The 20,323-nt window shown below is 33.6% G+C and overlaps 2 protein-coding genes across 2 annotated transcripts; one reads left to right on the forward strand and one right to left on the reverse strand.

Annotated features, from left to right (window-relative positions):
• Nucleotides 1-183: 183 nt before the first annotated feature.
• On the forward strand, nucleotides 184-4,827 carry LOC117336230. The gene is made up of 2 exons (XM_033896697.1): nucleotides 184-369; nucleotides 1,987-4,827. Exons 1-2 carry the CDS (start codon nucleotides 312-314, stop codon nucleotides 2,625-2,627), a joined length of 699 nt encoding a protein of 232 aa, XP_033752588.1. The 5' UTR covers nucleotides 184-311; the 3' UTR covers nucleotides 2,628-4,827.
• Nucleotides 4,828-6,681: 1,854 nt separating this feature from the next.
• On the reverse strand, nucleotides 6,682-20,063 carry LOC117336231 (CD151 antigen-like). Its single transcript, XM_033896698.1, has 7 exons — nucleotides 19,735-20,063; nucleotides 17,094-17,285; nucleotides 15,595-15,669; nucleotides 11,293-11,391; nucleotides 8,527-8,709; nucleotides 8,183-8,266; nucleotides 6,682-7,385 (listed from the first exon to the last, which is right to left on the reverse strand). The coding sequence occupies exons 1-7, from the start codon at nucleotides 19,798-19,800 to the stop codon at nucleotides 7,326-7,328; spliced, it is 759 nt and encodes a 252-aa protein (XP_033752589.1). The 5' UTR covers nucleotides 19,801-20,063; the 3' UTR covers nucleotides 6,682-7,325.
• Nucleotides 20,064-20,323: the final 260 nt, after the last annotated feature.

Here is a 20,323-nt window from a genome sequence, read left to right on the forward strand (position 1 = left end):
TTAAAAACTTAATTATAAAACACGATAAATATATGTTAATTAACAGTAGACTCAATAATTTGTATGAATAACATCTTGTTATACAGGTGAACGGAACCAATGACACTAGATATATGTATATCTATACACACATACAAACCCACACAAATACGTATGTTACCTCTGAAAGCTCTATATCACCTGTAGGGAAAAGGCTACACTGTGAATGTATTAACAAGACACTTTCCGTCCACCACGTCAGAGGACCAGTTGGCGGGACTGAGCGTGCCTAAACTGTTTAGCCTAGTTGTACATTTTGAATAGACACAAGTATGAAGGATTTATTTTTTCTGCTGCTTGTGGTTTTTTCATTATGGACCATAATCTCAGGTGAGTTATCCCATTAATCATATTAGATTATGTTTTACTAATTTTCTTTACTAACTTATTACTTTTAATAATGTTTCTGTAGAGTCGTTTTTGTTGTGAAAAGACTCTCTGGAGAAGTCTTTGAAAGCAATGCGATCTTACTCTGTTCTCTCTATACGTTAAGACATGCGAGTTAATAAGTAGACTTTGGATAATATGGCTAAACACAGTTTTGTTATTCACAAATATTTTTCACATTTTTGTTATTTACAAATGTTATTCATGTTTTTGTTATCGAAAGACGTTATTCACACTTTTGTCATTTACAAACATTTTTCACATTTTGTTATTTACAAATGTTATTCATGTTTTTGTTATCTAAAGACGTTATTCACACTTTTGTCATTTACAAACATTGTTCACATTTTTGCTATTTACCAAAAAATTCTCATTTTTGTTATTAACAAATGTTATTCATGTTTTTGTTATCTAAAGACGTTATTCACACCTTTGTCATTTACAATCATTATTCACTTTTTTTTTGTTATTTACAAACGTTATTCACAGTTTTGTTATTTATGTTATTTACAAACATTATTCACATTTTTGTTATTCACAAATCACTGGAATCACTGGATGACATCGATATAAGTCTTGTTTGACTTCTTTGATGTATCGTTGCGTTTTCCCATAAATGTTATTCACACTTTTGTTATTCCCAAATGTTATTCACATTTTGGTATTTACAAACGTTATTCACAGTTTTGGTATTTGAAAACACCATTAACATTTTTGTTTCCGATATGTTATCCAAATTTTTTTCCCACAAACATTATTCACAGTTTTGGTATTTACAAACGTTATTCACATGTTTGCTATTTACAAACGTTATTCACAGCTTTGGTATTTACAAACGTTATTCACAGCTTTGGTATTTACAAACATCATTCATAGTTTTTTTTATTTACAAACGTTATTCACAGTTTTGGTATTTACAAACATTCATTGTTTTGTTATTTACAAACGTTATTCACATTTTTGTTATTCACAAATGTTATTCACACTTTTGTTATTCACTCATGTTATTTACATTTTTGCTATTTACATACATTATTCATACTTTTGTTATTCACAAACATTGTTCATACTTTTGTTATTCACAAACGCTATTCACAGTTTTGTTATTCACAAATGTTATTCATATTTTTGTTGTTTACAAACGCTATTCACAGTTTTGTTATTTACAGTTATTCATATTTATGATATTTACAAATATTCAATATTATTCACATTTTTGTTATTTACAAATGTTATCCACATTTTTTATTCACAAACGTTATTTACACTTTTGTTATTCATATTTTTACTATTTACAAACATTATTATTCACATTTTTGTTATTCTCAACTTTGTTTTCACAAAAAAAATATTTTTTTTTTATTCACATTTTTGCAATTAAATAAATCGTTTGTGTGAATCATGCATATACATATTTATTCATCAAACTTATTCTCTTTGAACATTAATCAGAAATACATTAAAAAGTTTGTATAATCTTGAAGTGTTACAGTAATAACAGGAGAAAGTTTTGGGTAATTGTTGTCCATGTACATCAAAATTAGTAGTTTTATTTCACAGGCGCAGTGACGGTCAGACAAGAGGGTCAATGGTCTTCGCCTGTTCGTAAGAAGGTGGCAAGTCAACAGATCGGGAATCCTGCCATATCGTTTTCAGCCTCTAAATCAAAAAGTAATTGTGCAAAACAACCGAAATGTGCGCCAGATCAAAAATCGGAAATAAAAAAATATTCTGCAGGAGGATGCCCTATAATACGATGTGTAAAGCGACAAATGAAGTGTTCTAAGCCTGTCTGTCGCCAAAACCAACGGGTATTCTACAGTGGCAAGAAATTAACAAACGGCTGCCAGGAGATAACATGTAAGAATATTCGAGCACCTCGGCGAAGACAAAGGCAAAGGAAAGGGCCTTGTCCGTCAGTAGCATCATGCAAGTCTCTTCCCAAGAAAGACGGGTACTGTGAAGTTCCACGCAACATCGTCGTGCGTGGTCGCAGGTGCCCAGTTTGTCCTGAACTTATACCATGCAACAAGCAACAGCCAAAGATGAACTGCCCGGATCTACGTCGTTGTCCAAAAGCCAACTTCAAAAGTGGGCAATGCGTCATACCAAGCAAAAATGAGCAAGGAGGTTGCCAAAAATGTCCTATTATCACAAATAAGTGTAATCAAGTTGGTGGAGTTAGAAATAATCTTGGATAAATCATAAAACATTTCACATAATCACCAACAATGAGAAATACATCTACATTATGAAAACAGAAATAATGCAATCAGTAGCAAAACTCGTAACCTTATAACAAAGTAACAAACGCGGCACCAAATAAGGGCATTACAATGCCAAAAGGAATTCCGAAGATAAAGTGGTCTCATTGTCATGGAATTCGAATAAAGTCAGTTCCATGTATTGATAAGAAGTATTGTTCAACGTTTGTGAAGGAGACAGGAAGTAGTATAATGATCATGCATTGGTTGTTCATGACACGGAGTGAGGAACACATTACTTGTTCATGACGCGGAGAAAGAAACACATTGCTTGTTCACGACGCGGAGTGAGGAACACATTGCTTGTTCAAGACGCGGAGAACGATACACATTACTTGTTCACGACGCGGAGTGAGGAACACATTGTTTGTTCACGACGCGATGTGAGGAACACATTGCTTGTTCACGACGCGGAGTGAGGAACACATTGTTTGTTCACGACGCGATGTGAGGAACACATTGCTTGTCCACGACGCGGAATAAGGAACATATTGGTTGTTCCTGACACGGAGTGAGGAACACAATGATCATGTTCATAACGCGGAGTGAGGAACACATTGCTTGTTCACGACGCGGAGTGAGGAACACATTGCTTGTTCACGACGCGGAGTGAGGCACACATTGCTTGTTCACCACGCGGAGTAAGGCACACATGGCATATACTCATGACGCGGAGTAAGGAACACATTGCACATGCTCATGGAGCTGTGAGCGTGAGAAACAGAACTTGTGTACGGTGTAGAAAACAACGACTGTAAGAACTGTAAGAATGTGAAGAACATCAACTTCAGCAATTCAAGCAATGCAACAAGACGTTTGTTCAAGATGCAGTGATGATTAGACATCGTGTGTTCAAGACGAAGTGATCAATAGACATTGTGTGTTCAAGACGCAGTGATGATTAGACATTGTGTTTCAAGATACAGTGATCAATTAACATTTTGTGTTCAAGACACAATGACCAATGAACATTTTGTGTTCAATACACAGTCATTAATGGACATTGTATGTTCAAGAAAAGTGATCAATGTGCATTGTGTGTTTAAGACACAGTGACCAATAAACGTTGTGTATTCAAGACACAGTGACCAATGAACACTGTGTGTTCAAGACGCAGTGTAGAAAAAGGCATGGCGACTTCAGACCGATATCAAATATTAATTTAAGGACTTAAATGAACATACCGACTTGAATAATCCTTACGTTCAAAAAATCGACGAAATTTTACAAAGTTACGAATCCTCAAGCATTTTGTTTATAGTTTTGATACACTGCCTTGGCGATCGTACATCAACATAAGTATCAAACATTGCCTAGGCGATTGTACATTACTCATAGACGATGAAACTAGTAAGCACATTATAAAGTTTGACAGATATAAATCGTATTATAATATCCAGATCCAGTTGGGAACATTTTGCTCCTTCACATACCACATTCGCTGAGTAAGCGCTCGTCATCAAAATTGTTTGCTTTTTTAAATAATAAATCATTACGTAGCGACAAAAGTCTTTCATAAGAAAAGAGCTTTACTGACATTATCCACGACATTGACAAAGAAGTTGTTTAGCAAATGCATACTTTTCTCCGATCTCATTACATTGACTTTTGTATAATATATACTGGATTAAGGCGGTACTTGATGTTTGAAATAAAAAAGGTATTTTGTTTTCCTGCAATTACTCATGATTTTTAAGTAAACAAATAGTTTTAATACGTTGTAATGTACTCATTAATAGCTGTAACAATGAAATTGTGGTACGTTGAATCTGGTGCAATACTAGAAACCTATTGAAAGGAAAATATATATTCAAGATACTATGAGATAGTAGCATATTTTCAGATAGCGTTCTGGTTTGGCGACACCATATTTTATCAAACAGTGCGTTAAAGTTACCGATGAAAATTAGCACTTTGAATAAAGGAACACTTCCAAAAATTCGTGTATGTGCATAAGGCAGTTAATGGAAAAGGTTCGAAAAAATAGTTAATCCATATTATGATATCATTGCTGAAAAAATACTGCAAAATGCTCAATTTGTAGATATTCTGCATTTATTGTGAATTTTAATTTAACATGGTATTCATGTTTGTTAATATTGATTGATGCTAATAATAAAACCGAAATATAATCCTATCGATATTTTGTATTTTGTTTTTGCGGACTTGTAAATATCACCACCCCGATTCTTAATATGACAACATGACATCATCCGGATCTGACCAACATTACAAGGCGGGAGTCGCCGATGAAGACGCTTTTCTTCCGGAACTTCTGGGAAATTTACAAAAGTTGTGTGAATCTACAATTTGAGTAACTGTAGGTTGTTTAACACAATATAACAAGGTCCTACCCACATGTGAAAAAACACAGTAAACAATGACTAACTGTTTGAGTGTTTTACACAATATTTCAAGGCCCTACTAACACGTAAAAATTCCATTTTTAAACGAAAATTTAATAAAGGGAAGACAAATTTTAAACGAAGAGAAGATTAATTGAAAAGTAATTATTAAAATACAGGAAATGTAAGACGATGTTTTCATGAAGTTATTGTAATCCTTGATACTGATAATATATTATAAATATTCTTACACTTCTGCGTTCTTTTTTATGAAACATTTTCTTCGGGTGGTAGTTCAGTGATATTCAGTATAGTATTTGAGCGTGACGTTTCGGTGAATACACAGTCAACTTCATCAGACAAATTGTAAATGCAAAGGCAATGTTCACTAAATGTTTTGTGTACGAGAGTTCACTAAATGTTATGTGTACGAGAGTTCACTAAATGATATGTGTACGAGAGTTTACTAAATGTTATGTGTACGAGAATTTACTAAATGTTATGTGTACGAGAGTTTACTAAATGTTATGCGTACCAGAATTTACTAAATGTTATGTGTACGAGAGTTCACTAAATGTTATGTGTACGAGAGTTCACTAAATGTTATGTGTACGAGAGTTCACTAAATGTTATGCGTACGAGAGTTCACTAAATGTTATGTGTACGAGTGTTCACTAAATGTTATGTGTACGAGAGTTCACTTAATGTTATGTGTACGAGAGTTCACTAAATGTTATATGAACGAGAGCTCACTAAATGATATGTGTACGAGAGTTTACTAAATGTTGTGTACGAGAATTTACTAAATGTTATGTGTACGAGAGTTTACTAAATGTTATGCGTACCAGAATTTACTAAATGTTATGTGTACGAGAGTTCACTAAATGTTATGTGTACGAGTGTTCACTAAATGTTATGTGTACGAGAGTTCACTAAATGTTATGCGTACGAGAGTTCACTAAATGTTATGTGTACGAGTGTTCACTAAATGTTATGTGTACGATATAGATCGACATAAAATGTCACGCTCAAATCGCACACCGGCTGTGATATACCAAAGTCTTCCCCAACGTCTTATTTTGTACTTTTTAACAGACACATCACTGAAAGTCCTTATGATATCAATCAGATTGTAAAAAAACAATGGAATGACGTCAAAAATAGGGCATATGTCATATTTCCATAACCATCTCATTTTGTTATGTCTAGTAAGTGAAAATATTTGATAATAATCAATTTTTCTTCGTTTTCGTATTAATTTGAGAAAAATAATCCCATTTAAAACCAGTAAAATTGTACATAAAACATGTTTTAAATTAGAAAATCATTTTCAAAAATTAATTATAAGCGTTGATGTCAATTATTTTTTTAGTTTCATCGGGATATGAAACAAATTTTGTTTGCAAACTTCTGTAAGAATCCGCTACGCGGATTCATACAGTTTGCAAACAAAATTTGTTTCATACCCCGATGAAACAAAAAAAAATGACATCAATGCTTAAATGAAAAGTTTGATATATACGATATCTATGTAGGGAAAAACATATTTCCCTCCTCTCGACAAGTACCTACAGTATCCAACAATATAACAATCAAACTATTACATCATTATGTTCAGCGTTCTTAAATAATAAATCAATGCGTCATCGCTTTCATTAAACTAAATCTATTCATATAAGTATATAATAAATTACTTTCAAAACAGGTAATGGTCGTGAAAGGTTTTATTATTAGCATACTATTAACATATAACTGCAGACTATCACATAGTGGTGCTGTACACCAGTCTTTGTCATCATGGGTTTCCCTTCTGGATCCACCAATTTCCTCTGCACCTTTGGAAGGGTCATGGCATAATAAAGACTCTTTGTGTGACATTTGTGGATAACACTATTTGACCAATTCTAACAATGTGACGGAATCCTATTCTTTAATAAATATAATAAAAGGTATCTTCAAGAAGCATTTAGATTAAATGTGCTTGTCGGTTGATTGTTCAGTCTCCTATCAACACAATACGAAGTAGCACGTTTCTTGACGAAGCAAAAACTATATCTGAAACAACCGGTTTCCTTTGATCTTCCACTGCCATTTCCAAATAGGACGATTCGAGCTACAGTGTTTCAACAAACGTCGAATGCATTAACGTTAAAACACGTTTAGTCAACAAAAAATTATTCACGTTTTAAACATGAGCGCACCAATCCCACAAATCGAACCAAATTCGTCAACGAATAAACATTAATTCTGCTACAACAAATGAATATATCGTACACAGGTATAACGTCAGTTATTTGTAGAGGTCTGATAGAGCTTTGTACATGCAACACGACAGGACGATACCCATCAGCTGAAATATAAAAAACAATAGATATGTAATATAGATTTAAAAGATTAACAATGAAATACCAAACATACAGCAGCAGTATAGCTTTCTAAATACCTCGATATTGTTGTATAGATACTTTATTCAGTAATTATACAATGTTTACAAAAACGTAAACAATAGTACAGTTTAAATAAATGAATACCTTTAAACAAATACTGCATAAAGAATATTTGTTTTATAAATGACTTTGATAAGTTTGGCATTGTTCTCTATAAAATATATTAAATATTCGATTTTAAAAAATCTCTTAATTATCATTAAAGTTTCTGAAATATCACTCTTCTCAACAATCATGCTATGCTCTTGTGACATGCTGCCATGCTTTAACGTATTATTTAAAAGCGTTTCAAGTTGTTTTTTGATAGATTAAATAGATAGAAATTTGTTAATTAAGAAATTATTGACATACTGTAAACGTGAAAATTTACGCGAGGGGGAAATTTTCGCTAAATACGCGAAGGCAAATCGATAGCGAAAATGTCCCGTAAACGCATTATTTTGTGATGTATTCATTGTAAAGACGAAGAAGAAAACTTCGACGAAATAACTCCTGCGTGTAAAATTAATTGACATCGAGAAATTAAATACTCGCGGAAAGATCCAAATTTACAATATACATGATGAAAAGAACACATTAATTAGATAGTGTGAATATTACGAATAAGAACCGTAATTCATCCTTAATACACACATACAACGATAAACTACACCTATTATTATCATTAGTATCAATATTAAAACCGAAAACAGTATATTACCTGAAAAGATGAACATACAAAAGATCCCCAGCCAAATATCAATAGTTTGGTTTTGATCCAATCTCGTAGCACAGTATTGCACCCCTAGATAAAATAAATCACAGTTATATATAATTACTACTTGCAGTTTCTGAATTATGCCAATTCATATATCCTTAGGATAATGGAACAAACCAACAATGATCTGGCAGTGTAGTGAATAAACTCGGGGAAGGAAGGGTGCGTGCCTTCCCGTTTTATCGTTTCTCGGTCGCTTAAGAAAACAAATATTAACTTCTTTGAACAACATTGCTTATAGCTTGTCTTTGATATCTTCTGGAGTACGTCAACTGGTGATTACTTACTTTAGTATATATTCTACTTGGATCTGGCGGCATGTTCGCAGCTACGTTACACGGCGCGTTGACTGGATCACAGCAACAGGAAGACGGTAGCACTTCACGCCCTCTGCTGTCCGATAAGGTGACATCCTGATAATACAGGGCTGACCGCCAGTCTATATGTCCATGATATCCACAGCAATGTAACTACGACAGACAGATTTAAAACCAATGTCGACAGCCAGTAATATGTTTTAAACAAAAGTATCTACAACAAGCAAAATTTACAAACTTTGTTTTGTCGACGCTCCTAAATACTGTAAAAGGTTGTTCTTTCGATAAGGTTTAGGGAAACAGGATTTTTTTTAAAGTGGCGATGCTTTCCTCTAAAGCTACAGTTCTCTTTTTTTTCTCCGTTTCATTCAGTCCGAGGATTACCGAAAATACATCTCCAGGAAAACAGAACTCTATACAGGTTTTACAGCACATATTTTCTCTTTTTTCTCTCTTTTTATTGTTATCTACGTCAAGCATTTTGAGTGTGCGAATTTCTCATTGTGTTAAATAGACTAAATTCGGTTATGCGCTAGATTGGTACGCAAAAGAAGTACGTTTACAGTTATTCGTCGACTTTTTTACATTTTTTTTTTTGTTTTTTTTTTTTGTAAAGTTAAGGAAAATATAACATTTTATGTTATAGAATAGAATAAGACCAGGTGTTCAGAAAGATTATACGTCTTCAGCTTCATCAACAATAATCCGGGTAAAAAGCAGCGAAATGGTATCAGGCAACTTAAGTTACATTAGAAATTTAGATAAGATTTAGAAATTTAAATTAGATTAGAAAATCGGGCGTTACCTAATCAAATAAATCAACCTTATATAAATTCCTACAACTCGTATCCTTTAACATATCGTTTAAACCACTTACCAATGAAAGGTTACGAACTGCTCGATCTGCAGATGTTTGTTATGATATATATAAATACACTTAATATACATTTATTCATCGATGTATTTGATTTAAGATTGATAAATCACTCGTCATATGAATGATCAAACAAGTCTACCGTTTTCTTCTTTGGTTCAACTGTCTATGAGTTGATTTATCTGTGGTTTATTTTCAGACATTCGTTAATACAGGTCTTTATTATGACACATACGATAGATATGTTTGATTCCTTTAGCAAATAGATAAGTTTAATAGTAAAATAGAGCTCTATGTGGCAAATACATAGAAAGTGTGAGTTTTGGTGAAAACAGAAAATACAGAAATAATCAGATTATAAGCTTTAAGAATATTGATAGCCAATATAGCATTACTGATTTTTCGTTGGTCAAATATTTGCGAAAAAAAGCGACCTAAACACACGATGGATGATTGATATGTTGTGAACCTCGTATTGAAGGAGGTACTCAAGGATGTTCTTTCTATGTCCTACTGTTTTCTTACTGTATAGGGCCGTGTACCCAAGGACTAGTCTCATTTGGTTAGTGTATATCATCGAGGTAGCACTCTAAAGTAAACAAGACAATCGGCTTTTGCAAAATGGACAAAGTAGTGAAAGAGCAGGGATCAAATATTTGCATAAACGTTTAACACCTTAGGATATTCATAATGATATGGCAGCAGCACTAGGGAAATATATCCCTTCATATGCCACAGTAAAAAGGTGGATGGCTGAATTTAAGGGCGGCCTTGAGGAAGACCTCCGTCTTGGAAGGCCTGTTAATGTTGCAACCCCAGAAATGGTCAATAAAGTTTATGATATTGTTATGACGAGTCACAGAAAGATGTATAGCCAATAGAATTGGCATTTCGCAGTAAAGAGTATATTCCATTCTGACCGAAGATCTCGCAGTGAGAGAGCTTTAACCCGATGGGTACCAGGACTACTGACAGTTGATCAGAAGCACACCAGGCGCACATTATCGCGTGCTAATCTTAACCTTTTTGGGGAAGATCCTGCCAACTTTCTTCAGAGATGGATGAAACATGGGTCTATCATTTTACCTTAGACGCCAAACAACAATCGAAACAATGAAAGCACCCTGGCTCTCCCCCGCTAAAGAAGGCAAAGACTGTTCCATCAGCTGGGTTATGGCCTCGGTTTTCTGGGATGCAGATGGTATTCTGCTAAAAGATTATCTCCAAAAGGGACAAACAATCTATGGCACATACTATGCTTCACCTCTGAGACAGTTACGGCAAAATATTAAACCTAAGCGCCGTGGAAAGCTTAATAAAAGTACGTTATTTAATCAGGACAATGCTCCTGTTCACAAGTTCACTGTAATTGCCATGGCTGCCATTCACGATTGTGGCTTTGAATTGATTGAGCTGATCTCGCTCCATCAGACTTTCATTTATTTCCAAAACTGAAAACAGATATTTCAGGCACCCACATTCAGTTCGATGATGACGTTATGCATGCAGTGGATGACTTTCTTAACAGTCAAGAAAATGAGTTCTATAAAAGCGGCATTGAGGCCCATAAACACCGCTGGCAAAAGTGTATAGATACTGAATGGGATTATGTTGAAATATAATATAATATGTCCGGCAAAATTCAAATCCTTCAGTATGAGGCTCAAAACATATCTATCAGCCCTCGTACCTTAATACGCTTACATTTCTGTCGTGCTAAATAGTCAAAATTTACGGCTATATTAGACATGCAAATACTAATTTCAGTAAGGACAGCATACTAGCAATCCTGCTGAATCATTTTATAATGTAAGTCAAATGTTAAGCTCGCTTATTAAACTTGGAAGAAAAGAAATGTGTACCTCTCGTTGAATCCTGTCCACAGCTTCTGTCGAGTCATCTTTATAGTGATATAGATGATAAATACTGTAATTCAAATCACTTGGCACATTTATATCAACCTGTAAACAAAGAAATATACAAAAGTTAATAATTAAAACATCTATTCAGTAGAACTATCTACTATACATAGTACTGTATATATAATACTGTATATCACAATAATTGCTATAAAATGATAATTTCGTAAGACACTTAATATTGTAGCTGTACTTTACAAACAGAAGCATAATGATACGATATATAGTACGAATAAGGTGCACAACCAATTTCACGTGAAGCAAATTACTGGGGGATGTATACATTTCACGTGACGAAGAATACTGAAGTGATATATACATTTCACGTGACACACTACTGAAGTGATATATACATTTCATGCGAAGCACATTAATGAAGTGATATATACATTTCACGTGACACACATTACTGGAGTGATATATACATTTCACGTGACATATTTTTATATTACTGGAGTGATATATACAATTCATTCTCGTAGACACACAACAGAGGTTGTATATAACACGTAATAATCACGTGAGACACATAACAGAGGTGGTATATATCGCATTATAATCACATGAGACACACAACAGAGGTTGTATATAACACATAACAATCACATGAGACACACAACAGAGGTTGTATATATCACATAATAATCACATGAGACACACAATAGAGGTGGTATGTAAACATAATAATCACGTGAGACACATAACAGAGGTGGTATATAACACATTATAATCACGTGAGACACACAACAGAGGTGGTATATAACACGTAATAATCACGTGAGACACATAACAGAGGTGGTATATATCGCATTATAATCACATGAGACACACAACAGAGGTTGTATATAACACATAACAATCACGTTAGACACACAACAGAGGTGGTATATAACATATTATAATCACGTTAGACACACAACAGATGTGGTATATTACACATTATAATCACGTTAGACACACAACAGAGGTGGTTTATAACACATTATAATCACGAAATACACACAACAGAGGTGGTATATAACATATTATCGTCACTTGAGACACATAACAGAGGTGGTATATAACATATTATAATCACGTGTGACACACAACAGAGGTTGTATACATATTATAAAAATCACGTGAGACACACAAAAGAGGTTGTATATAACACATTATGATCACGTGAGACACAAAACAGAGGTGGTATATAACAGATAATAATCACGTGAGACACACAACGGAGGTGGTATATAACACATTATATTCACGTGAGACACAAAACAGAGGTTGTATATAACATATTATTATCACGTGAGACACACAACAGAGGTGGTATATAACACATTATTATCACATGAGACACACAACAGAGGTGGTATATAACACATTATTATCATGTGAGACACACAACAGAGGTGGTATATAAGACATTATTATCACGTGAGACACAAAACAGAGGTGGTATATAACTAATTATTATCACGCGAGACACACAACAGAGGTTGTATATAACATATTATAATCGCGTGAGACACAACGGAGACGGTAAATGGCATGACATAACACAAAACGCACATAACAGGAATGGTTTGAAATCAAACAGAATCACGTGAGACACAAAATTGAGGTGATCTGTATCAAATCAGTATTACATCAGATAGGGATGATATATAACAATGACATGTAATCATTGTTTATTGAAGTACACTTAATTAGTAATAACCTACTTGTGGAAATGTTAAAGTAAAATAGTACACAATTGTGATATGTTAGCACTATTTGCACCAGAAATGAAACATCCCTTAATTGAGACCATGCGTAAGACGTCATATTTCAACACACATTATGATTGACGTCATACACAAAATATAAGAATTCTAGACACATGCAGAAATGAAATATAAGTAATGTTATAAAAAGGCATTAATTCAAAGGAGCATATAGTTCTTAAAAGAATCGCGAAAAAAATTACATCAGACAAAATGTTGACTTCTAACACAATCATAGGAGCATAAAAATATACATCGGTTATTGTTATATTGATATTCTTAAAACGACTTATCTTTTTTAATCCGTCATTATATATCATATATATCTATAACTCATGTCATCCTGTCTTTAGTTTCATTGTTGTTTGACAGACATATTAAAGTAATACATATTCATAGAAGCGAAAAACAAAAAATAAATTACCAATTGGAACGAATGGACATTACTCAACCTGCTAAATTTAATATTGCAATGATGTATTAGCCATGTTTAAAGTTCTGAGAAACAGTTCATGAGAATAAAGGTGTATTGATGATGAAAATTGTATATCTTATTTTAGAACAATGATCAAATGAATCATGTATGATCATTAATGAACCGGAATCCCGACATGCATAGTTAATGATATACTGCTGAAAGACTTTATTGTGTTTTTGTCCAGTGCTAGGAGGGGCCTTCTGCATTAACTTATTAAGAGTCATATAACATGAAAACACTAGAAGTCTGTTACACTCCTACTATTTGGTCATTTGGTAAATACATAGGAACTCAACTAGTACGTTTTATTAATCAGTACTTTGGAAACGATTATGCTGTAAAAGATATTTTAGTGGGTTATTATTTTCACTATTTTCGCGGATAAAAATAAAATAAAAATAAGAGATAGGACAATGGTATTATCATAGGCGAAGAAAATGAATAAATTCTCAGATATATTGAGGAAATTGAAGTTGATGATCAAGAAAGCAAAAGACGTCTTATACATAAAAATCAACACTCAAACATACGTTTATGCAATAGAAAAATATAACCTAAAATATTACATGTAACAAAAACATACTGACATTATATATCGGTATACATCTGGTAACTTATCAGTAACATCAAATTTCAAATAGAAAGAACCTCATTCCATGTGTATATAAACGCTCTGTTTTAGAAACTTAAAATAAAATTAGAATGATTCATACCCTAAACAGATCTTTTCAGCCAAGACATATTCCGTAGACAAGGAAGCGTTAAACTGTGTTTGATATGACGTAAACAGTGTTATTTAAAGTATGAACATACACTATTAACAAGTTAGGAGACGGCTTAGGAGACCCAGCCCATCTACATCCGGGCATTAAGATAACAGCCTGAGTAAGCCGGTCTAGATAATGGAGCTGTTTCACGCTTTATCAAAACTACCAGTATATCAAAAATCTTCATAGCACAACACATCACAAGACCAAAGACTCAATTTCATCACATTTCTACAATGTTATTAGTGTTGTTTTTTTTTAATTTATAGCATTTGCTAATTGGCTTTATGTTCCTTTTTTCAGTTGTGACGTCACAATATCATTACCCGATGTCACAATATCGCCAGTTTCATGCCAGAGGTTCGATAAAATACAAAAATAACTTGAATGAGTCCATTAAAGTTATCAAAATCTTGAAAGAGATCTATATATTCACATAACCAGTTGTTTTTGTAGAGAGTTTTATAATGATAACGTCCGAGACATGCTTATAATTAAAGTCATTTGTTCTTTCACAGCCTTATGAGTGTGAAACACAAATATTTCTGTGTTAAAACTTGCACCACGGTCCGTGTGTATGGTTAAATGGGACACTAACTTGCAAATAGTTTACACACAACAACAAAGAAAACCACTAAACAATTAAAAATGTAGTATAAAAACAGCTTGTTAATTATGTTATAAAATTAAAAGTTAACGTCACAGTTGCCACACTGTGGTTTGACCAATTTGTCATGTAGATAAACCACATGCTAAACTTAACGAGATATTTTAGCTGAGTTTGCAAGTTTGAAAGAAAATAATTTCATAATCTTAAAAGAAAATCACATTTTGTATTTCTAAATGTCCTTTTGTGCTAAAACTATCTTTAACCGCTACAGCTAAAACAAAGCGAAATTTACAAGAACAAAGATGGGGTCCGTTATTTAAATTACACCAGTAAGGGTAATTCATGCATACAGTATTAAACGCTAACAAATTAATGGTCATGAATAATCTGGCAGAAGAAAATATTACTCAGCCTACAGGTGTATCCTTACACGGTTCGTACAGTAAACGATTACATAAAGTCTACTCAGTAGAAGTAGTCATCTAATATGGTATACACAGCGGGCACCATGAATTGTCTCCTTTCCACTGTGCATTTTGTGTGCAATTATATGACCTCATTAATCATACCTGGACTTGTGCGTAGTTGCCACTCGCGGCCTGACATACGAGATATATATTAATGACGACAGTGACTCACCTTGTCATACTTATAGAAGGAAGCCACGCACGCATACAGTTGACATCCGAATATCACCAGAAGAGAAAAGTTGAACTAAAAACAGAACAATAAGTTTGATTTCAATCTACTGTAACCATACATGTTTAGCGATTATCTTATTTTATCGGTTTTGGCACTGAAAGCATTCCGTGAAAGTATGCTGAGTGCGCCAGTTCATTAGGTTCGGTAATCTGTCTGAGTTCAGCTATCTATACACTAAGTATGCACCAATCAAGTGTGTATACAGTACTACATATTACTGTAAATCCCTTATATTTCGCGTGGGATTTATTCTCGCGTTAATTCGCGAGGAGAGTCAATCAAAAATTCAAATTCTTCACGATAATTTGTACCTAAATGAGACCTTTAGATGGCGACCAACCTATCGGTTACCGATAAAATAGTCTTGTAGAGTCTATGACTCTAATCATTCATCATTCGCAAATTTATAGTTATTTCTAGATCAGCGTTTGTGAAATCATGCATTCGCGAAATCTAAGTGATTTACAACTGTCAAGTATATAATTGCCTTATCTGGTTTTCATGATGGTCACGATTGTCTCAAATAAATGATGTTGCATGGTGTATACTTTGTGATTACACATCTGCGGATTTCAAAATATGCCTGGTAGCAAGACAGATTTACAATATTCATAATCAACTCCTTAATGTCATTTACCAATTCTATTATAGTTCTAAATTAGTAAATAAAACAAATTCACCAACTCATGATAGTTATGGTGAATATTAAAACATAGATATTCCTTAAATCTGGTACATCTAATCATAAAACCATTTAAGAATCAAAGTAAATGTAATTCAAACTGAACACACACTTCGTCATCACAGAGGGCATGCCGGCAGATTAAGATGTTTTCAGAAATGTATATTTTACATATATATGCTATTTCTAATCAAAATTATATTTTCGTTTTCCTTTCATAGAAAACAGGTAAAACGACATGATGGCGTCAACGTGTAAAATGTTATTTTACAATTACAGATTTATCTCCCTTTTAGCCTGTAAGGATTTGGTTCACGCTGAACCGTTATGGATCCTGTTCTTCCTGAGAACAACGAAGTCGATACGAATGCTTAGAAAAGTCTTTAAAAACTATACTTGTTTAAACACGCACTGAAATACATATGTATGTATTTATGTGTGTGTGTGTGTGTGTGCATTCCATGGACAAGCGGTAGTCAAAAAACTGAAGATTTATAACAGTTGACTTTTTGTTTATGAATTATAATGTGGGTCGTCAGTTTCATTCTCATTTTTGTATACGTGATTTATGTGGGTCAAAGGTAATATACCATCAAATACATACTACGTTTTATATGCCAAGATCTTTTTTGACAGCGACCTGGAGAAAAAATAATTGTCAAAAGTCTAGGTCGTGTTACTAAATCCGGACGCATTAAGAAATTATAGTATAGTCATATATATTTATGAATTACTTATTGAAATACATACTTACAAAGCTGATAAGCCATTTATTTTCGTTGACGCCTCCCAAGCAACCACATATACCACAAACGATGCAAGCGCCCCCTGTTGCAATCATGACGTAGGATTGGGTATTGTATGACGACATATCGAGGACTGGACTGTACATGTTTACCGTAAGATAAAACCATATTGATAATCCAAGTACTGCTGGTCCAGAAAACTGACAAAGAGTAAATAAAAAAAACAATAGAAAGTAAACAAAAACTCTGCAAACAGAAGGACAATTGATGAGGGTCAAAGTTTAGGGAACAAGCTCAACACAAGTTCAGAAAGAATGAACACTATACTAACAGAAAAGAGAAATAGTGTATTTTTTATTTATTTAAAATATTTATTTATTTATTCATTGATTTTAAATGAAACATAAATGAAGATGAAAAAAACAAAAAGAGAATAACAATGCTTGATTAAATAAGGTAGTAATATAACGTTCTCAAAGTAAGGACCGAGGTAGTAAAAATAGAAGAACTATGCATATTAACGTGCATCCAACACGAGGAACATGTAGTATCATAGAAGCAAATAACAATATTTAATAACGGCAACAATCCCGTCGCCCTGTATCTGGGTGCTGTTAGGTTTTTATCAATACAGAAATATGTGACGTGTGAATATCGTTGCTTGGAAAACAGAATAAATTAATGAAATTGACACCAAAACGCTTATCACAGTTAAATGGTGAACTGAATTATTTGTGAATGGTTGGATACATTCCAAAGAAATTTTGACACTTCCTATGTCTCATGAATCTATTAAAATATCCGAAGCTGTTGCCTTCTAAAACGACCGGCTTTGATGCTACATTGGTGAACAATGTCACATATATAACCTAACCAGTCTTTGAAAACATTTTAACTGCAATGTTGTGATTCAGGCGTTATCCGGGATTAAAATTAATTGCATCAAACTATGTACATTCAGCTAATAACAACCATGTAACGATAATTATGCAGTTTACAATACGCCTTTGCAGGGTTTTTTTTTCCTGCGTGGACGAGGAAACTTTGAACAGGTGGTTTGAAAAGCTAGCACTTTATTTACACAACTAAGCCATCCAGATTGATAATACAGGGCTGCTCTTAAGTGACGAGTGGGATCTTGTTTGAGAAGAGTCTGGTATACGACCTAATAGAATGTCAGGTCAACTTCAAAATTCATTTAACAAACGAAGGATGATCAGTAAAAATTAGCAGTAGATATGAATTGTTGAGCTATCTTTTTGTTTTGGAAAAGTTCAGATATAACGGAATAGGAATTTTAGCTCTAAAATCAATCGAGTGGAGATGAAGTCATCAACAGTGTATAACGTATACTTATTCAATTATTGATAACATTATTATGGTGGAATAATAGTTGAATGAGAAAAGGTTTCAAAAAATTTAAAAGAAACACTTTGCATACATTATGGGTTTTTTTTCTGATACGTGTCTTGATAATTATTTTCCAAAATTTATATAGTAAGAAGTTATGTTTATTATATTTATACTGCATAAAAAGGCTACTAATTGTGTATCCTAGCTGCCTAATAAAACATTTGTCACCAACTAATACCTGGTGTTCATCCCAACAAGTCCTACAAAACTGTGTATACTGTAACTGCCTTGTCTTCTCTAACAAGTAACAAATTATCGCTACTTCGTCCCAGACGATACACTTGTTTACATTGTCAATTCGAGTTTTGAAGAATGTTGCACATGCATGTTGGGTTGAGAAATTATAAACAACTTTCAAAAGCAATATTGATTATCAACAATCTATAAACAACAAAATATTGAATCCTTATGACTTCATATCTTAAAGATAAGTGACAAGTGATAAAAATGCATTGTTGATGATAAAGCAAAACCATTCAATAACAAGAATAACACGTAAGTTTATGTCTCGCCTGTACCATTTTGTCTTGGTTGTACGGAAGCACCCTCATATATGATAGACACATGTAAATATTGATGCACTGCAAAAAAAACCCCACCTAAATATGCATTTTTCCCCCCAAAAAATCGCTCTTGCTGATTTTTTTCTATTCCAGTTGGGCTATCAACTTATTTGTTAATCAAATGGAGAAGCAATAAAGACTTTATATCAATTTCTTGAAATTAAAGTGTCTTTTTTTTTAATATCATCTAATCTGTAGGGTGTGTCGAGATGTTCATTCTATAATGTAACTAAATACCATATTTGGTTTGAATAACACTGACACTATTTGAGATACTGAGCTAAACACAAAATTTTTATGTCAAGATTCCCAGCATTCCTAATTTCCAGTCACTGGGCCGTAAATTTTTGATGATTTTCCGTGAATGAAGTATGTGTTACCACTATAATTTCGCTATGCTGTGAGCTCAATATATACCAAGTTGGTTATACTTTTGAGTAGCACAAAACACAAAATTTTAAAGTATAATGTTGACGACGACCCCGTCCCCGTCGCCGACGGGAAAGTAATACCATATTCTCGTTTAGTCACTTCGCCGCGAGACAAAAATGGACGTTCCCCAAGTGATACTTATTGGTTAAAATGTTTATGGTTGAAATTACAATTTCTAAATACATACATTTATTTTGACAAACTCTTATATTTGGCACCTTGTTTTCCTTTTCTTACTTACCCAGAATATAACGTTGAATGCTATTAAAAAGCCCTTGACACAGGAAAAGGGGCAGCATTCAGCCATCTTCTCCCTTCAAGAAGAACTGGAGTAGATTCAAGGGTAGATCCCAAGCATAGATGTTGAGGCAGGGAAAAGCCACAGAATCACATTGTTGATCACATGAGGGTTTACTTACACCTCTTCACATTCAACTGTATAAAAATACTCCGATTCAACGTTCATTATACAGGCATCTTCCACATCCCCGAGAGATTATGCGGGTATAATTACCACCAACAAGATTGCATCTGGAAAGCACGTCCCTCCTGCCATTAATCAGATCCACAGGTGACCACAAACCTGCTACTTACACCGGTAAGTATAAGGTATATACCAGGGAAGTTGGGCAACAGCGTATTGTTAGGTCATAAACTGAATATCTAGAGGTATATTTTGTCAACAATTTGTCTAAATGTCAATTTATAATTGATAAAAATGAAGTTAAATAAAAACTTTGGTAGTGTTTGCATAATACTAATACAAGTATGTTAATATTTTTACATTAACTCGTTGTGGTATTACTTCACAGTGTCTAGTATTAAGATGA

Source organism: Pecten maximus, chromosome 10 (assembly GCF_902652985.1).
Source record: "Pecten maximus chromosome 10, xPecMax1.1, whole genome shotgun sequence".
NCBI classification, from domain to species: domain Eukaryota; kingdom Metazoa; phylum Mollusca; class Bivalvia; order Pectinida; family Pectinidae; genus Pecten; species Pecten maximus.